At 46.1% G+C, this 18,783-nt stretch overlaps 1 protein-coding gene across 1 annotated transcript in view; it reads right to left on the reverse strand.

Moving 5' to 3' along the window:
• The window catches only part of HLCS (holocarboxylase synthetase), a 206,696-nt gene extending 193,441 nt beyond the window's left edge, over positions 1 to 13,255 (reverse strand). The window contains exon 1 of the mRNA XM_054048908.1: positions 12,808 to 13,255. Within this exon, the coding sequence (XP_053904883.1) occupies positions 12,808 to 13,059 (252 nt within the window). The 5' untranslated portion in view covers positions 13,060 to 13,255. The remainder of the gene's footprint in view (positions 1 to 12,807) is intronic.
• Between the last annotated feature and the right edge of the window lie 5,528 nt (positions 13,256 to 18,783).

Consider the following 18,783-nt stretch of genomic DNA (forward strand, 5'->3'; position numbering starts at 1 on the left):
TTTGGTCTGATATGTTGCAACACAAAGTATGGTGGGGAGCCTTGGAGCCCCCAAAGGTCAACAAGAGTAGGACGTATGTTAACAGGGAGGTGGCCAAGTTTATATGTAATCAATGGTGGTTAGCAGTTCCTCATCCAGACATAGCCTATGGGGCACCAGAGTTATTCAGAGAGATTGGGATATCTCTTTCCAACTGGCGAGTGGAGATATTTTTGGCTGATATTAAAGAAGGCACCAGTAAATGTCTGGGAACTTGACTAGGTATGGCGTGGAGGCAACCAAGCTAATTGCTGGCACCTCTTTGTGGCAGATGTCCAGTGTAGGTACACCAGTGGGAATGGACATCGATTAGATAAAAAATTGATAGGTAAAGGTTTTAAAGGAGGTATACTTTAAAAGAGAGGGGAAAAGGGGAGTTCAGGGCTCCTACAACGGGGAGTCAAACCCTTCCCCTCTTCTTGGTGCTCTTAACCATCAAATGAAGGGTTGGTAGGGTCCCATCATCAAGATGGCTGGAACCAGAATGGACAGGAAGAGGTATGATGGTAGCCCTAAAGTATAGGGAAATCATCATGAAATTACCTGTAGTGTACAATTTTATCTGCAAGGTACTCCCAGATATTTTAAGAACAAAGTTGCAGCCTAATTAAAAGCACATCCAGTCTCCCCATCCTTCTTCTTGCATAGCCAGATTGGCTCTTTTTATATCAACACATCTTTAAAAATAGCCAAACGTGATTTTCCTGATGTGTCAATACTATGCTGTATCCTCTCTCCTTTCTACATCACATGATTTCAGGTGCAACAATGTTTAAAAATCCTACAACTTATTGAGAGCATGTTTATAAATATTGTAACTACATCCGGTAGCAGCAATGTCGAAAAATTATTTGAAAGATCAGAACACTTAAGCAAACCATCTAATATTTGTTATTATTCTACCAAAAAAACGTGTTTAAAATTTATTTGTGGCTGAATTAACTATTTTTCAGTTGTATTTTACAGAAACTATCATTAATATTTCAAAACTACACAGACCTTTTTTGGCACTAAACTATACTGGGAGCAAATCAGGTCAAACAAGGTGCTGTGAATCTTCATTAATTTCACACAATAGAGTAAGTGTGAATTTCCCTGACTCAAGCCTTAAGGGTGTACAGTCGATCTGTATTCAAATGAAAATATGTCAACATTTTTAATTATTTGTCTAATGAAGAATTAACTGAAGGGACTGGTAATGGGTTACATCACCAAAGCCTGCCTGCTTTACTAAAGCAAGGTGCAGAGTCAATACAACTACTCTTTAAAGTCAACAGGAATTGGCTTATAAAGCTTTTCATTATCTTAAGCACCTGGTTTGATAAAGGTCAGAAGTAATCTTGAGAAACTGCCATTTATGACCTTATGGTACCTTGTATTAAGGAAGCTACTGATCACAGTCCAGAGCCCAGTAGACAATCAACCCCATCACTGAAAGCCTCAGAGGAGTCAAAGGTAGGAGGATTGAACTACCCTCACCATAAGGTTCAGGACTATGTGGAGAATTCTGTATTGCTTCTGCCTATGATGTAACTATTGGAGAGAGGATAGAGACCAATATGTCACATCACCAGCACTTAAAAATCATGTAGAAAAAAAACAAGTGATTAGATTACAAAAAGCTCTCTCTTTAAGAGTGTTAAGTAATATTTGAATCCATTCTAAAGAGTACATTTAGAAATATTCATTTGTACTGTTGTAGCCCTCAAATTTTCAATCAGGTTTGAGGGCCCACTGTACAGACATGGGTAGAAACAGTTCCGTGTCCTGAAGATTGACAAGCTAATTAAAAGTCATAACTCTTTTGGAACTCTTAAAACTCAAAAATGGCCAGTAACTTTTAAAAACATTTTATATAAGAAAAGCACTTCTCTGGAAGGGTGAGACCAAATTTCTGAACCTCTTAAAAAATTATAAATGCAAAAACGACATGCTTATAACACAGCCTGTTTGAACAATACTATAGACACAAAAGCTATCTTTTAATATTTAAGTACAGAAGAGCATCTGTGTTTCCAAAAACCAAACCAAAGAGGACAAAAATGACATTGTTTAAGAGAAGCTTAATGTATGGTGCAAGTAAATCCAGAGTAAACCACACAGGACTTTTGTAAATCAACAGGCATAACTCCCATCACCTCTAGTCAAGTGGAGAATACGCTTTCTTGGAACCTGAACCAACTATATAACTTTCCTTAGATTCTGTCGCCATGGTTTTTGAAAGAGAAAAACAAGCATTAAGGCATCTGTTCACAAGCAAGGAAGCAGAGAAACAGACTGTTCTATGGACCAACTCAGTCAATATTTGGCAGCCTTTTCGTGGCTTACTGAAAACATTTCCTCTTTACCCATGTAATTTGAGGAAAGCTTTTCTGCTTCCTGAGAAGAGTACTTCATGCTGGAAGGGCATAACGAGTGGGGTCCCACAGGGATCGGTCCTGGGTCCGGTTCTGTTCAATATTCTCATCAATGATTTAGATAATGGCATAGAGAGTACACTTATAAAGTTTGCAGACGATACCAAGGTGGGAGGGGTTGCAAGTGCTTTGGAAGATAGGATTAAAATTCAAAATGATCTGGAAAAACTGGAGAAATGGTCTGAAGTAAATAGGTTGAAATTCAATAAGGACAAATGCAATGTACTCCATTTAGGAAGGAACAATCAGTTGCACACATACAAAACGGGAACTGACTGCCCAGGAAGGAGAACTGCAGAAAGGGATCTGGGGGGTCATAGTGGATCACAAGCTAAACATGAGTCAACAGTGTAACGCTGTTGCAAAAAAAGCAAACATCATTCTGGGATGTATTAGCAGGAGTATTGTAAGCAAGACACGAGAAGTAATTCTTCCGCTCTATTCCGCGCTGATTGGGCCTCAACTGGAGTATTGTGTCCAGTTCTGGGCCACATTTCAGGAAAGATGTGGACAAATTGGAGAGAGTCCAGAGAAGAGCAACAAAAATGATTAAAGGTCTAGAAAACATTACCTATTAGGGAAGATTGAAAAAATTGGGTTTGTTTAGTCTGAAGAAGAGAAGACTGAGAGGGGACATGATAACGTAAAAGATTGTTACAAGGAGGAGGGAGAAAAATTGTTCTTCTTAACCTCTGAGGATAGGACAAGAAGCAATGGGCTTAAATTGCAGCACGGGAGCTTTAGGATGGACATTAGGAAAAACTTCCTAACTGTCAGAGCGGTTAAGCACTGGAATAAATTGCCTAGGGAGGTTGTGGAATCTCCATTATTGGGGATTTTTAAGAACAGGTTGGACAAACACCTGTCAGGGATGGTCACTCTAGATAATACTTAGACCTGCCTTGAGTGCAGGGGACTGGACTAGATGACCTCTCAATGTCCCTTCCAGTTCTATGAATTTTTGATTCTACCTGATCAATAGTATGCTTCATAAACATTTCAATTACATTCCTTTTTAAATGGTTGGTGACAACTGCAGCCACAGTACCTGACGTGAACATCCACGTACAGAGAACCATTTGAATGCTAGCAAAAAGGAGAGATTAAGAAACATTCCTTTCCACATACATAGATAATATTCAGATATATAACCACTACAAAAACTATTTTAAATATTTTTATATATCTATATCAAAGCAGACAACCATCACTGATGGCTAAAGGGACACTTTACATTTTAATATGCAATACAGAAATAGATTTGTTTACAAATAAAAATTTTAGAAACCCAATTTTAAAACTTTTAAAATCAATTTTCTGTTTGCAATTCTCAGCTTGTTCAGTGAATATCAAAAATTTACTTTCAGTATTTTTTATAAATAAGTTTCATATAAGTTTCTTAGTGCTACACTATTTGCATTTCAAATAAAAGCTCTTTGTCTTCACTTTCAACACCGTTCATGACCTATCCCTCCCTCAACCTATCATTCATAGATTATGAACCTCCCTATCTTCTCATTGACTATTGTTGTCAACTCCCACCTCTGATCAGCCCATGATGCCAGCCTCCATTGTCCGCTTGTTAAATTTTCAAACAAGCACCTTCGCGCTTTCTCCCATGTTCCCCTCACACTATGAAGAAGCTGTGCATAAATATCTGCAAAGCTACATCATTATCCTCCTTTAAACTCTCTATTTCTGCAATGCCTACAAAAAACTTAATTAGGCTGCTGGTGTGGTAAGACCATTGCCTGTTAGGCTGACCTGTAGCATCAAATTATTTGTCTGTACTTTCCTGTCATCTTTTGTCTGATACTTAAATTGTAAACTCTTTGTGGCAGGGATACACTTTTTATTCTGTATTTGTGCTGCATCTAGCACAAAAATGGGGTCTGGTCTTTCACTGGGACTCCTAGGCCCTAAGACAAAACAAAAAACTAGCAGATATGTTTTAAAATAACTTTTCACTGACATTCAAAAGACTTATGGCAAACATTTCTATTAGCTTTTAAATTTATAAAAACTTGTTTTGACCAAATTTAAATATGGGCCCAAATTTAAGTCAACAGTGTTCCTTTAAGGCTGAGACAAATCCATAAAAGCAAAGAATATCAAAGACAGACCTAAAGCTTAACTACTGTGAGGTAAGGTAACAGGCAATCTCCCATTGTTCTTGGTATATTACATTTCCTCCTTAATTAAGCTTTTTCCTTATTTTGTTGCTTTGAGTGTTCAATATCTTTCTTTGGATTAGTTTTTGTTGTATAAATTCTCTGAATTTTAAAAGTGATTTCTAATCTAACACTGTATACAGTAATTTTATCTAATTGTAACATCAGGACATATTTAATCATGCAATTAAAACATTTTACACAACCATTTCACCAGCCTAACCCAGCCTACTAGATGAATTTTTGTACGTATAGTGCATGGACAGATTCTGCAGAATCTAACTTTCATTTAAAAACAAAAAATATTCAAACTTTTATGCTTCAAAGATAACATCTCCAAAACTGAACTGAGCTAAAACCAAGGCACTACCATCGTTTTGAATCTGCAAACTAAGGCTGTGTCTACATTTACGAGCTTACAGTAATACAGCCGTGCCGCTATAAGGCTATGTCTACTCTGCGCACCTTATGTCTCCAGCCAACAAAGCACTGCCCACCTCAGCACTTTTCATCAATAAAACTTTTTTCACACCCTTGACTGACAAAAATTTTACCGACAAAAATGCATTGTAGATACAGCCTAAGAGCGCCCATGTAGTCGCCTTATGCCGACAGGAAAGAGTCTCCTACCAACATTGTGCTGTGCACACGAGCGTTTATGCTGGCAAAATTTATGTCGCTCGGGGGGTGTTTTTTTCACACCCCGTGTGACAAAATTTTTGCCAACATAAGTGCTCATGTAGACATGGCCTAAAACTATGGCTCAGAAATGCAATCTCTCCCTTCTCCCATTTATGTTAATGAGAGGTGAACCCTTAAGCCCACTGAGGGCATTTAAATATAGGTATCAACTCTTTCATTGCTGATCATTTTAGGAAATGGATCAGGAGTGAAGCTATTGCAGGAAATAAATTGCAGAGGCAAAAACATTAGAGGAAGCAAAACAGAGAAAGGCAGATAGAGTGAGAAAAAGGGCAGAAATAATGCTGGTTCTAAAGGTGAGCATATTTTCCCGTGTGATGCTGAATGTGACAATAAGGCAGTGAACGAATGAATGCTTAAGTTTAGTTACTACATAAAAGCCGTATTCTACTCCTCAGTTTTTGTGAAAACCTCCCGTTGTCATGAGCTGGAGCAGCACATTGGATTGAGAGTAGCACGTAGTCCTAAATTTACAGGATGACCAACCACAGACCACAACTCAAAGTGGAAATCAGACCTCTTCACCGAATGAATTAGACACACTTAACTTCAAGTCTTAAACCTCTTAACACTTAGCAAGCACAAGTATTTGCTTTTAAACTAAGAAGGCACCACCTGCCTAAGTAACTGCTCCCTTCATATCCTTCACCCACTTGTCTGTGGCTTCTTCCATTATGGCCCACCTATACCAGGAGTCCCGCTCTGACCTAGTTCACCATGCCTCCACCCTCTCCTAACAACATACTTCTGGTAGGCCTATAGCCTCCCAAGTACCTACCTGAAAGGAAAGCAGCACAAAAAACAGCAAAAAACACCTCTCAACATTCAAAATAGTATTAATAACACAGAGACTAAAATTGACCACTTAAATGGCTTTAAGTTCCAGCCCCATCCATCTTCTCCATAATTTATTAAACAAAGGTCCTTACTGCATGGATCTTGCCTTCCTACCTGTCTTCAAAGTGCCTAGAGCACACTTTTAGCACTGTATAAATAAGGCTAAGATTTTGTCATGGGCAAAAAAAGAAAAATTAATGGAAGTTGTGACCTACCCATGACTTTTAATAAAATTATCCCTGACAAAATGGGGATATACATGTCCCCACACCACCTGAAGCAGGGCAGCCACGCAGGGGCTAGGAGCCGCCTGCAGCAGCTAGGGGCTGTGGGATACCCCTTCCACCTGCAGCTCCAGGGGTCCCCTGCTGCCCGTGGGGGCCAGGAGCTGTGGGATGCCCCCGTCTCCTGTGTCAGCTGGGAGCTGCGGGGTACCCCCACCACCCACAGCTTCAGGGGTCCACAGAGGCAGGAACTCCAGGGTTTCCCCACGGCCACAGCAGCTGGGAGCTGTGGGGTGCCCCCACTGCCAGGAGCTATGGGGTACCCCTGCCGCCCACAGCTCCGGGGGCCCATGGAAGCCGGGAGCTCAGGGGTTTCCCTGCTGCCCCCAATGGCTGGGAACTTCCCCCACTACCAGCAACTCCACTGCCCGTGGCGGCCGGGAGCTCAGGAGGTTCTCCCGGCACTCACAGCGGCTGGGAGCTCCCTGCCCCCGCAGGCGGCAGGAGGACCCTGCCCCTGAAGGCTGAAGTCACGGAGGTCACTGGAAGTCACAGATGCCGTGACTTCCGCAACCTCCCTGTCTAAATCGTAGCCTTATGTATAAATAATTAAACAACATAACTTTGTAAAATGCAACAATTCAATTTTTCCATCAAAATTTCAGGCTAACAACTCCTATTGTAAACTCACTATCAACGTTTAGCAGTTAAAACATTAAAAATATGTCTGAAATGAACTGATCTCAGTCCAATTCCCAATGAACAAGTGTCCATGTCACATTTCATCACCAAAAGCCATTGTTTGGCTCCACAGACTCCACAAACAAGTACACTTTGAAAAGACATGGAAACAACTGCCACTAAAGGTAGCCACCACCAGATTAAAATTGGGGCAGTCCAGGAAAATGTGTTTTGTTGACACCTGCCCTGTAGTTACAGAGGTCTTCAACCCTTATGGATATCAAGCCAGCATCTTTCAAGGATAATTAATTTCATTTAGAAACATAACATGTCAAAAATGTCATTTAAACCCTAAAGATTTCTTCTTAATATGACTAACACAAAACTATCTAAATTTGTCACAGGAAGTTTTCCCTTTCAATATACAGACATTTCCCTGAAATGTTAGAAAACAAGAATCAAATAAAGGAAAATTTTATTGTGTTCAACACTTTGGAATAGGAGGATGCACTGAAGATGCCAGGTATACTTATTCCACATCACCAGAGTTCAGGGAGAGAAATAGGATATTTATAAATAAAATTTAGCACTTATATACAGCGCTGAAAAAACATTAACTGAGCCTCACAAAACCTAGCCCAATATGGGCTAGTTAAGTATTCTTTCAGTTTTACAAATAGAGGGATCCCAGAACTTGACCAAATTCAAACTAAGAATCAGCATTAGAGCCAGGAACAGATCTCAGGAGTTCCCGGCTCTCAAACTCATGCTCAAAATATGCTTTGCACACCATCTTTGCTACTTACAATTCTAAAAATAAGGGGGAGAGAGGGCATCCCATCTCCCCTGTGTCTATCTATATATAGTGAGTCGGTGTGGCTCCCCTCCTGCCCAGCAGAGGGAGTGCCCTTACAGACACCCAAGTGGGCGGAGCCACCAATGCCTGTTCCCGCCCCCCGGAAGTCAAGGGGCGGGACAGGAAGTATAAAAGCCGGCCGCCAGACTCAGTGAGGCCCTAGCCACTGCAGGGAGCAGATGTGTGGCCGAGAGACCTCCAAGGCCCTTGCCCTAACTGGCTGGAGCTGCCCTGCGCCCACTACGAGGAGGAGCCACCGAAGCCTGTCTGCTCCCGTCGTTGCATGGAGCCCTTGGAACTTCCCCACACCAACCCTGAAGGTGAGATGCCACCCGAGCCCCTCTGTCCCTGCTGTTACCCGGAGGAGCCGCCTGAGTGCAATTGGCCAGATTTCCCCGAGGAGCTGCCGGACCTGCCACCAAGCCCCGGCCGAGAGAAACCCATGCTGGTGGACTGGACTGGGCCCGGTGCCACAGATGAGGTAGGCCCTGAGGGGGAACCTGGAAGTAGCCTGGGGGTAGCCGACCCTGGTCAGGCTGCAGACGCATATGAGCTGATGTCAGTGTGTTTCGGTCAGGACACCCCACTGACCCACAGCGGCAGTGGCCGCTGCTAAGGCCCCGGGCTGGGATGCAGTGGAGTGGGTGGGCCTGCGTCCCCCCCTGCCACCCTGCTCACGGGTGGCAGACTTCCCCCTCACCCAATGCTCAGGTATAGGATCCTGAGCTCCCTAACTGTTATACTGTTGCTCAGCCCCTGCACCAGAGGGCCTGAGCTCCCTAACTGTTGTATTGTGGCTCAGTCCTGTGCCAAAGGGCCTGAGCCCTGACCCCGCCAACTATACCGCTGTTCCACTGGTAGTGAGTCGGTGTAGCTCCCCTCCTGCCCAGGATGGTCAAGCCCCGGCACGAACCTTCTACACTATAAAACATAGTAAAGACAAAGATTCACATGTTCTTAGAGTATGTTAGCCATTATTTCCTAAAAGGGGGGTGTAGACAAGGCAGTGTATTTCTGACCTTGCCTTCACTAGGGGAAAAAAGGTGTGATTTGAACACATAGATTCATAGGGCTAGAAGGGATCTCAAGAGGTCCGAGTCCATTCCCGCATGCTTACGCATAACCAAGTATACCAAGGCCGTACCTTGGAGGTGTTTGTCTAACTCGTTCTTTTAAAACTGCAGTGATGGAGATTCCAGAATCTCAACTTGTAACCTATCCGGTACTTCACTATCTTTGTTAGATTAAGAAAAAAAAACCATAAAACACCCATGCAGCAGATTAATCCCATTACTTCTTGTCTTATTTTCAGTGGACACTGAGAATAATTTACCCACGTCCTCTATAAAAGCACTTAACATACAGTATTTGAAAACTTAGTCTCCCCGCTAATTCTTCCTTTCTCAAGAATAAAAACAGACCAGTTTTGTTAACCTTTCCTCATATCACATTTTCTAAATTTATCATTTTTGTTGTTCCTCTCTGGACTCTCTCCAATTTGGCTAAATATTTTCTAAAGTGTGGCTCCCAGAACAGCACACTGTACTCCACTAAGACGGCACCAACACTGCAGAGTGGAACAATTACCATTCATATCTTAACATACAACACTCCTGTTAATGCACCCAACAATATTTGCCTTTTTCACAACTGTATCACATTGCTGAATTATAAGTCTCTTCGTGATATACTATAACCCCCAGATCCTTTTCAGCAGTACTACCATCTAGCCAGTTAAATTCCATTTTGTAGTTATGCTTGATTTTTCCTTCCTAAGCACAGCATTTTTGTGACCCAGGAACCAGTTGGTGCCAACTGGGAGAGGGCACAGAAGGTGCATAGTATTTTGCAGGGATCCCCTGCATCGGATATATGCATGATAGTTCACTGAAGGATGACATGTAGGGTCTACCAAGAGCCAGTAGCCCACTAGTCATCATAATCATTGCAAAATATATGTATAGATAATATTTAAGGAGTTACATATCTACACTAAAAATTATATTTTTATGGTCTTGGAGTTAAGGCAGGTAACCAGGTGACTGACATTCCTTGGAAATGTTCCTTTCAGGCAGCAAACACCTATGACCCTGTCTGGCTATTTGTGTATTATATCCCTAATAATGTATGCCTATTTGCAGACTAAACCAGAAGCAAATTAAGAGATTGTGAAATCAACAAAAGCAAAAGTCTACAAGAAGAAACAAAACAGTAGAGGGGGAATCCTGTTTATGAATAAAGACAAAGGATTGTTCTGGTCTATCTTGGAGTGCAAGTTCAGAGAAAGCTCTCACACTAAAGGCAAGCGGTAGCAAGGTGCCTCACAACCCTGAGAAGTATCAAGCTTTGCACTTGTCTTTACTGAATTTCAGCTTATTGATTCAGACCAATACCCCAATTTTTCAAGATTACAGCACAACCTCCTTTATCCAATCTAACTGGGACTGAGGCCAGATTGGATTATCAAAAATTGAGGTAATCTGGAGAATGGGAAAGTGCGAGGCTGCAGCACCATCTAGCAGCCACAGGAGAGATCATCCGCTTCTGGACGTGTGCATGCTGGTTGTTCAGTTAATACAGAGAGGCAGATAATGGATGGTTGGATAAATGGGTTTTTACTGTATTTGAATTTTAACCCTGTGCTCTAAAGTGCTTGCAACAACCCCTTCCCCCAAGATTGGTATCATCTGCAGTTTTGTAAGCATATTCTCCATTACATTAGAACTTTAATGCAAATATTGACTAATACCAGAGCCAGGATAAATCCCTGCATTAACCCACTACAGCCCCCGCAACCGTCCTGCCCGGCCCCCGAGCTCCTGGCCCAGGAGGCTCACCCTTGCCCCTCCCCTGCTGTCCTCCCTTCCCCGCAGCCTCAGCTCACTCTCTCCGCCACTGGCACAACGCTCTGGGCCGTGGGGCTGTGAACTCCTAGGGCAGCACAGCTGCAGAGCCCAGCCTGACACTCTCTGTGCTGCATGCAGGTGGTGGCGGCAGCAGCATGGCCCGGCTCCAGCACCGCCAGCCACCAGTGCTCCAGGCAGCAGGGTAGGGGGGCAGGGAGCAGGGGTGGTTGGATAAAGGGCAGGGGAGTTCGGGGTGGTGGTCAGGGGGCGGGGGTGTGGATGGGGTCAGGGCAGTCGGGGGAGGGGAACAGGAGGTTGAATGGGGGCAGGGGTCCTGGGAGGTAGTCAGGAAGGAGGGGGGGTTGGATAGGGCGGCAGGGGTTCCAGGGGCAGTCAGGGGACAGGGAGAAGGGGTGGCTGGATGGGGCAAGGGCCCCGGGGGGGGCATCAAATTAGAGGAGGGGTTGGAGGGTGTCCAGGGGCAGTCAGGGGACAGGGAGCTGGATGGGTGGGTGGGTGTGTGGGTGGCATGGGTCCCAGAGGGGCTGTCCAGGAACAGGGGGTTTGCATGGGGCAGGAGGGAAGATAGGAGGTGGAGGCCGGGCCACAACCCCCCTCCCCTAACCGGCCCTCCATGCAATTTACAAAACACAAGGTGGGCCTCAGGCCAAAAAGTTTGCCTGGCTCTGCACTAGATATATCCTCCCAGTGTGACCGCAAACTATTGATAACTACTTTGAGTACAGTTTTTCAACCAGTTGTCCACCCACTTTGTGGTAATTTCATTTAGGTCACGTTTCCCTAATGTGCTTATGAGAATGTTATCTGGACTTTATTGAAAGCACATCTACACTAGGATTTTAACACACTAGCACACAAGACAAGTTATGTTTTAACATCTGTTAATTTGTTGAAGTAACTCTTAATCTTGTGGATTACCTTAACCAGTTAACAGTTTGCCTTGTCTAAACTAAAATGTTAACACATTCAATACACAGATTAAAAACACCTCTTTTCCCCTAGCATAGATATGACCTAACATGGGCTAAACTGGTCTGGTTAAAACCCAGGCTCCCCACTAGGCTTTAACTCAACCCAGTAGTAGATGTTTGGGTGTATACACTAGACTGTAGTCACGAATGTGTTCTAATAGTTACATCTTGATGAGGGACTGCAAGGTCTTTGAAACAGAGATAGTCTTTAACCTTTTGTTTTTACAGCACCAAATTTATTGATGACTCTTAGTTACATTGTTGTATGCAGCTTAGTTGTAGCCCCATTGGTCCCAAAATATTAGAAAGACAAGGTGTGTGATGTAATATTGTTTACTGGACAAACATCTGTTGGAGAGAGAGACCCGAGGAAGAGGTCAGAGTGGCTTGAAAGCTTGTCTGTCTAACCAACAGAAGTTGGTGCGATAACAGATATTACCTCACTCACCTTGTCTCTGTTGGAATTACAGCAGCTGCTGCTATGAGACTGATGACCTATCGTGGATATTTATGGCCCTATGTCCTATTTCTGAGAAGCCCTGGGACAGGGATATTATCTTTGGATTCAGATGACTGGAAAGTTAACACAGGGCTTCCCTTCATGCCATTGTCGGCTTGAGGTTAACTCCAGTTTTGTCCCTGACCTGACTCCCCTCCACACACACAAATCCCCAGCTCGAGTGAAGTGGTGCTTTACAATAGCCAGGGGAGGGTGTGAGGCAGAGGGACTAGTACTGCAGTGGGGTGTAGCTGTTCAATTTACAGTTTCTCAACAGCTAATCCAATGACTGTGCTCCTGGGCAGCGGGGCTGTTCTCACCCGAGCTGGGCTGGCCAAGAGGAGTTATCCACTGCACCGACCTCCCTGTCGCAGCCAGGACAAGCCTTTCCCGCTACTAAGCGGGTGACCCCCTCGCTCTCCCCAAACACCCACCCACAGGCCCCCCAACCCCACCCACAACACGCCCCACCTGCCCACCCCGGGCCTGCCCTCAGGCCACCCCCCCACGGACGCCCACGCAGGAGGCCGGCGCGGCGGATACCTGCGGGGTCTCCTCCGTGAAGAAGACCTTGTCCCCCAGCCGGAGGCAGACGGGCTCCTCGCCCAGCCCGGGCGACCCCTGCCTGCGCCGCCGCCGCTGGGGAGGGGGGCAGCCCGCGCCGCCGCTGCAGCAGTGACCGAACACGAAGGCGCAGCGCGCGCGGTGCAGGCGGCGCACGGTGCGGCGGATGAGCGCGGCCCAGCCGGCCCCCCAGCGCGCCCAGAGGTACAGGTAGCACAGCGTGATCAGCATGGCCCGGCCGGCGCCCCGCCCCCCGCGGCCGGAGCGTGGCGGGGTGTCCGCTGCGCCCCACTCTGGCTCGTTCCCGATTGGCTGCCCTGTCCCCTCCCACCCTCGGAAAAGAGAAAGGAGTTCGCCGGTTGGCTAATCTAACTGCGGCTCTGAGTGGCTGCCCCAAAGGAAGCGTCTCCTGATTGGTTGGTGCCTTCACGCCCGCTCCCCTTCTGCGCACAGAGCGGCTGCGAAACAGCTGGTTCGGGCGCCGCTTGTGGTGCCGCTGCTGCTGTCCCGCCCCGCGGCACAATCTTTTCCAAGGCGCCAGCCACTTCCGCTCCCACGGGAGGCGGCGGAGAGCGAGAGCTGTTGTCCGCCCCCCCACCACCTGTATGAACTGTTTTAATCCTCGAGGTGGTTTAAGGCACATTTGAGCTGCTGTGTAAGCACAGATATTGTCGTCCCATTTTTGTTTCATAGCTGAAAAAAAAATCTTGCAAAAAATGCAAAGTGAAAGTGCGGGTCTAGCATGCCCGAGGGGGGCCTTAATAATAGCCATTCATTTGGGGGCGCTAGGAGAAGGAATTAAATTCCAGAGTTTCTCAAACTTCATTGCACCACGACCCCTTTCTGGCAATAAAAATTACTACATGACCCCAGGATGGGGGGACCGAAGCTTGAGCCCATCCAAGCCCTGCTGCTCGGGGAGGGGCGGGGGAGTGTATAAAGCCCAAGCTTGGGGGATCCAGACCTGAAGCCCAAGGGCTTCAGCCCCAGGCGAGGGGCCTCTAGCCTGAGCCCCACCATCAGGGCTGAAGCACTTGGGCTTCAGCTTTGGCCTCTTGCAGTGGGGCTCAGGCTTCAGCCCCGACCCCAGCAAGTTAATGCCAATCCTGGTGACTCCTTTAAAACAGGAGCCACTTTGGGTTCCTAACCCACAGTTTGAGAACCCCTGACCTATTCTAATATGACTGTTTATTTTGACTATGTTGTGTATTTGACTCTGACTTAAAGCAAACAAACCCAGAAATAAATATAAACATTATTGGGAGACCAATGGGAAAAATATTCTGGGGAAAATATTCAAGCCTCCTTCCAATACAAAAGGCTACTATAGTGTTTTAAAAGCAAATCCTAAAAAAATGTCTTTGTTTAGGATTTAAGCTTTACCAGAGGTCTATGCATGAAGTTCTGATTGCAGAATCTGGGTTTTAAGACCCAACCTGATTCTACAAGGAGATCCATATGAATGGACTACTACACTTCTGTGGAACCCCACTGGCTTCAATGGAGCTCTGAGAGGATGCAGGGGTTTGTCCACATGGAGTTTATTGCAGGACTGAAATGATAGGCCCAGATCCTGTGACCACTTGTGCATATACTCAACTTTATGCTTGTAAGAAGTCCTGTTCAATTCAATGGGACATGAAGGTTACAGGCATGAAGTTACACATGAGTGCAACTGTTTGTGGGATTAAGGCCTTAGTTTGCAAGTTCTACAGCCCAGATGGATGGTGACTATGTCTTTACTTGTTTTATGAGGCACCAACCACATCTCTGGCCACTTTACTTAAGTTTATTTTTAATGTATCAAGGAAATTTTAACAGGTCAATAATAGTGATTTGTTTCAGTCCTGTCTTTATTCAGTGATTTCCTCCCCAGATCATAGGAAAAAAGAGGAACAAAAGCAATATACATGGAAAATAAACTGATAAATCTTACAGGGAATAAAGACTATGAGTGGCAACGTGAGTAACTCCCATCATGCTAAATGCCACATCACTGATGCTATTGATAGTTGATACTGAAGTGAGGACACAAAGTATAGGACAAAATTAACATGAACCTAGGTGCACAAGTGTAATGGGGTTCCATTCACTACTTGGGCACCTCTTCCTAGTTGTTCTGGGGATTAGCTCTTTCCAGGTTCAACACCCCCTTCTGCCACTTGTTGTGTGTCCTGCTGCCTCTCTGTGAGACCCTGGGTGCTCTCCATGGCTTGGCCCTCTACCCAGGTCACTATTTGGTTTACCCCTTCCAGGGTATTAATGTCTTTCCATAAAAATTGTCTCCACCACTCTTCTCATTCACTGCCCAGATGGTGCCATTTCCACAGTGGCTAGTAGGGGAACCCAGGCCCACCCTCTACTCCAGGTTCCATCTCAGGGACCTTCTAATCAGCAGTCAAGGTCTGAACTATCTTAAACCTTACTACCCTTTCCCCAAGCTTTTCCCCTACATCTTCTCCTCTAGGTTTCCTTCCTTCCCTCTCTTTCTAATGTCCAGAAAGTGACTGCAGCCTTTTTCTGTTGCCATCTTCCTGGCTTTATACCAGCCTCACTGGTTTCTTCTCAGCTGGGCTCCATCAATCCAGGGTTACTTAAGCCACAGCTGAGGGGAAATGTGTGGCCTACCTGGTTAATTGGCCCCTTCTCAGCTTCATTAACCTTTCCTAAGCTAGTGTTGGGGTGAACTCCCAATCACAACAATCCAAGTGATGGTTCCTGACTACTAGTTTGCTCCTTCCATATAAAGTAAACATAAGGGGCATCTCAGAGCTGTTCCTTCTCAGTCCCTTCATCGTTGAAACCATGGAGGTTGGAGAAGGTACTATCATATGGATCACTGCAGCTACCTGGATAACCCCATTACTATAAAATGCCATTCTTATATTAACCATAAACACTAACACATCTCCAGAAAGTGGATTCTATTTTACAAACATTCCTTCTCCCAGGCAACTGAGGGAAAGATAAAGGAATGATTTGACTTCTACTTTCAATAAGAATGTGTTATCACTATTCTGATATACAATATTTTGTGTGGATATGCGGGATTGAATGGCTCAGCACACTGATAGATAGATTAAAGAGTCTCACCTTTAGGTCAGTGCATCACAGATGTAAATAAAACACTAGTAATACTAGTAAAACATAATAATATACATGTAGGCAAGATTTAGAATAGAAGATTGAGTTCTATTCTCTAAGTCAGTTTTAACTCAAGTCTTATTTACTATCAGTGGTGTTATATAGCAACTTATATACTCAAGCACAATAAAATAATGTATTCTGTATTTTATAGCTAAAGTACTTACCAAGTATGAGATCTCACATGGTACTCAGGATTGAATCTTATCTTGCTAAAAATGGATACGATGACACTTGGCCCTATCCCAGTATGCATCATTATTCCTTAAAGGAACAGCATCTCCATCATCATAGACTTTATATCTACCTAAAGATCCAATATTCTTTTTTAGGCCAACCACTAGAGGGCAAAACAATCAAACTGATAAGCCTGATTTCACATAGCAGAGGGTTGCAATATATATGTCAGTTTGCTACACTGAATGAAAGTGCAGGATGGCTGTTATGGGAGGATAGCATGGGTGAGGAAAGCTGCATGACCCCAAGTTTTCCTGTACATATGCTACAAATAAGCTCCTGTAGCTGCAGGTGAAGCAACAGGTGGGTTCCTAGAAAGCCCTCCTTATTCCTGTGGTAGAGTCTAATATGCTAGTTACTACAGGAGTAGCTCATGTGTACAGGAATTACTTCTGAGGGAATTCTGTACATCTGCACATGTGCAGAATTGATGTCCACCACAGATTTATTTGCTTCCCCGCAGAAAAATTTCTTTCTGACAGGCAAGCAAAGAGAAGCCACAAGAGCGGTCATGCAACCCTCCCCAGCAGTATCTTTGGGTGCCCAGGGCAGCTGGCAGAAGTAAATCACCATGGGGCAGAGGGTGGGACTGGGGAAGACCCAGCTGGTGGCTCCTACCCGGCGCCGGTCTCAGCTGCTAGTCCTGGCTGGGCTGGGGAGGACAGGACTTCCTCTTCCCCTGCACAACATCTAAGGCCCTGTCAGACCCACCCAGAGATTTCTTCCCTGGTTGTAGGAAGCTCTGCAAACTCTTCCACACCCCACACCCCCACACTTCCTGCATCCATCGCTTCTCAGCTGCAGAAGAAGGGGTTACTGTACAGGAAGCTGCTCCCCCATCCACCCAACCCCTGTGCATCCAGACCCCCTCATACCGAGACCCCCCCCCAACAAGCCCCACTCTCCCTGCACCTGGACCACCCCGATGAGCCACGTGTACCCAGATCCCCGCCCTACTGAACCCCAACCAACTGCACCTTGATCCCCACCCCACTGAGCCCCATTCCTCCAGTGTCTGGACTCTCCACTGAGCCCCGCCAGACCCACGCTACCTTGCCAAGCTCTATTCCCCCCCCGACACACATCCAGATCCCCCTGGCTGAGCTCCAACCACATTCATCTGGACCCCCCTGCAGATTCCCATTACCGTTGCACCAAGAATGCACCCCCCCCAACAAGCCCCTGTGCATCCAGATCCCCCACTGAGCCACCTGAACCCAGATTGCCCCACACAAAACCCTCTCAACCCACATGTGGATCCCCCCCACACACACTAAGCCCCTTCACACTTGGATCCTGCCTTGTTGAGCCTGCCTGCCCAGACCTGGTGCACCTGGCATGGAGGCGCAGGTCCCTGGGGTGTTTCTGGGGCAGACCCAGTCCTTGCGCTGTGTCAGGGCTGGGTGCAGCCTCACCACTGAATCTGTGTCCCGGGGGGGAGCTGCACAGTGATCTCCCACCTCTGTGCAGCCAGTGCCCTGTGATCCCCAATGCCATGCTGGAGCCTCCACATTTATTTGACAAATAACATTTGCAGAATTTTAAAATATTGTGCACAGAAACTTTTTTTGGCACAGAATTTTTAATTTTTTGGTGCAGAATGCCCTCAGGAGTAAGGGATATAGTTTCAGGCATCATCAAACTAGCTCAGGCTTCTCTGGTCTGCTGTCACAGCACTCAGCTCAGTCAAGCGCATACACCTTGACCTTTCAGTACCACAAATGGACAGCTTGATCCTAACAATCTAATAGTGAGTGTTCGAATGAAGAGTAAGGAGCTAAAAAAAGCACCTTTGACATAACTTTAGACTACCACAACAAACTGTTGAAACCATTGTATGCTGTGTTGTTGTAGCCATGCTGGTCCCAAGATATTAAGGAGACATAGTGAGTGACGTAATATTAGGGTGAGCCTATAGCAAGTGTGAAAAATCGGGACACTTTGGGGATGGGCGGGGTGTGACGGGGCAGAGCGGCCGCACACTGGTGCAGCAGGGGTTAACCCTTCCCTCCTGGCAGAGGAAGCCCCGTCCCAGAAGCCCTGCTGGGCATGCTCCAACTGGAGGCTAGGTATAAAAGCCTGCAAAGCTGCTCAGTTGGGGCTAACCACTGGAGGAGAAGGATGCACACAGCCAGCTCCTGAGGAGGAACAGCCCACGCTCCAGGCTCCAGGAGCCAGCCTAGCCGGCCCGCACCCTGCATCTCAGACGGAGGACCTGCCAGAGGGGAACAGACCGAAACCCATGTCTCCGGAGGAGACCGCGACCTTGAGGGTAGGAAGTGACCCAGGGGAACTTTAGGGACAAGCCGCATTTGAGCAACATTGATGCTCGGCGTGTTGCGGCCGGATCCCCGCCGAGCCAACGGCAAGGGGAACCCCGCCATTAGGAAAGCCCTGGGTCGGGACCTGGTGGAGAGGGAGGGCCCGGGTCCCCCTACGCCTCTGGCCGTGGGGCCACGCTACTCTGCTACTGAGGAGAATTATATGGACTCTGGCCGTTGGGCCATACTACCCTGCTACTGAGGGAGAGATGACGGACGGGACACCACCAGGAGGGGGCGCTCCACTGGACAG

Source organism: Malaclemys terrapin, chromosome 1 (assembly GCF_027887155.1).
Source record: "Malaclemys terrapin pileata isolate rMalTer1 chromosome 1, rMalTer1.hap1, whole genome shotgun sequence".
Lineage (NCBI taxonomy): Eukaryota > Metazoa > Chordata > Testudines > Emydidae > Malaclemys > Malaclemys terrapin.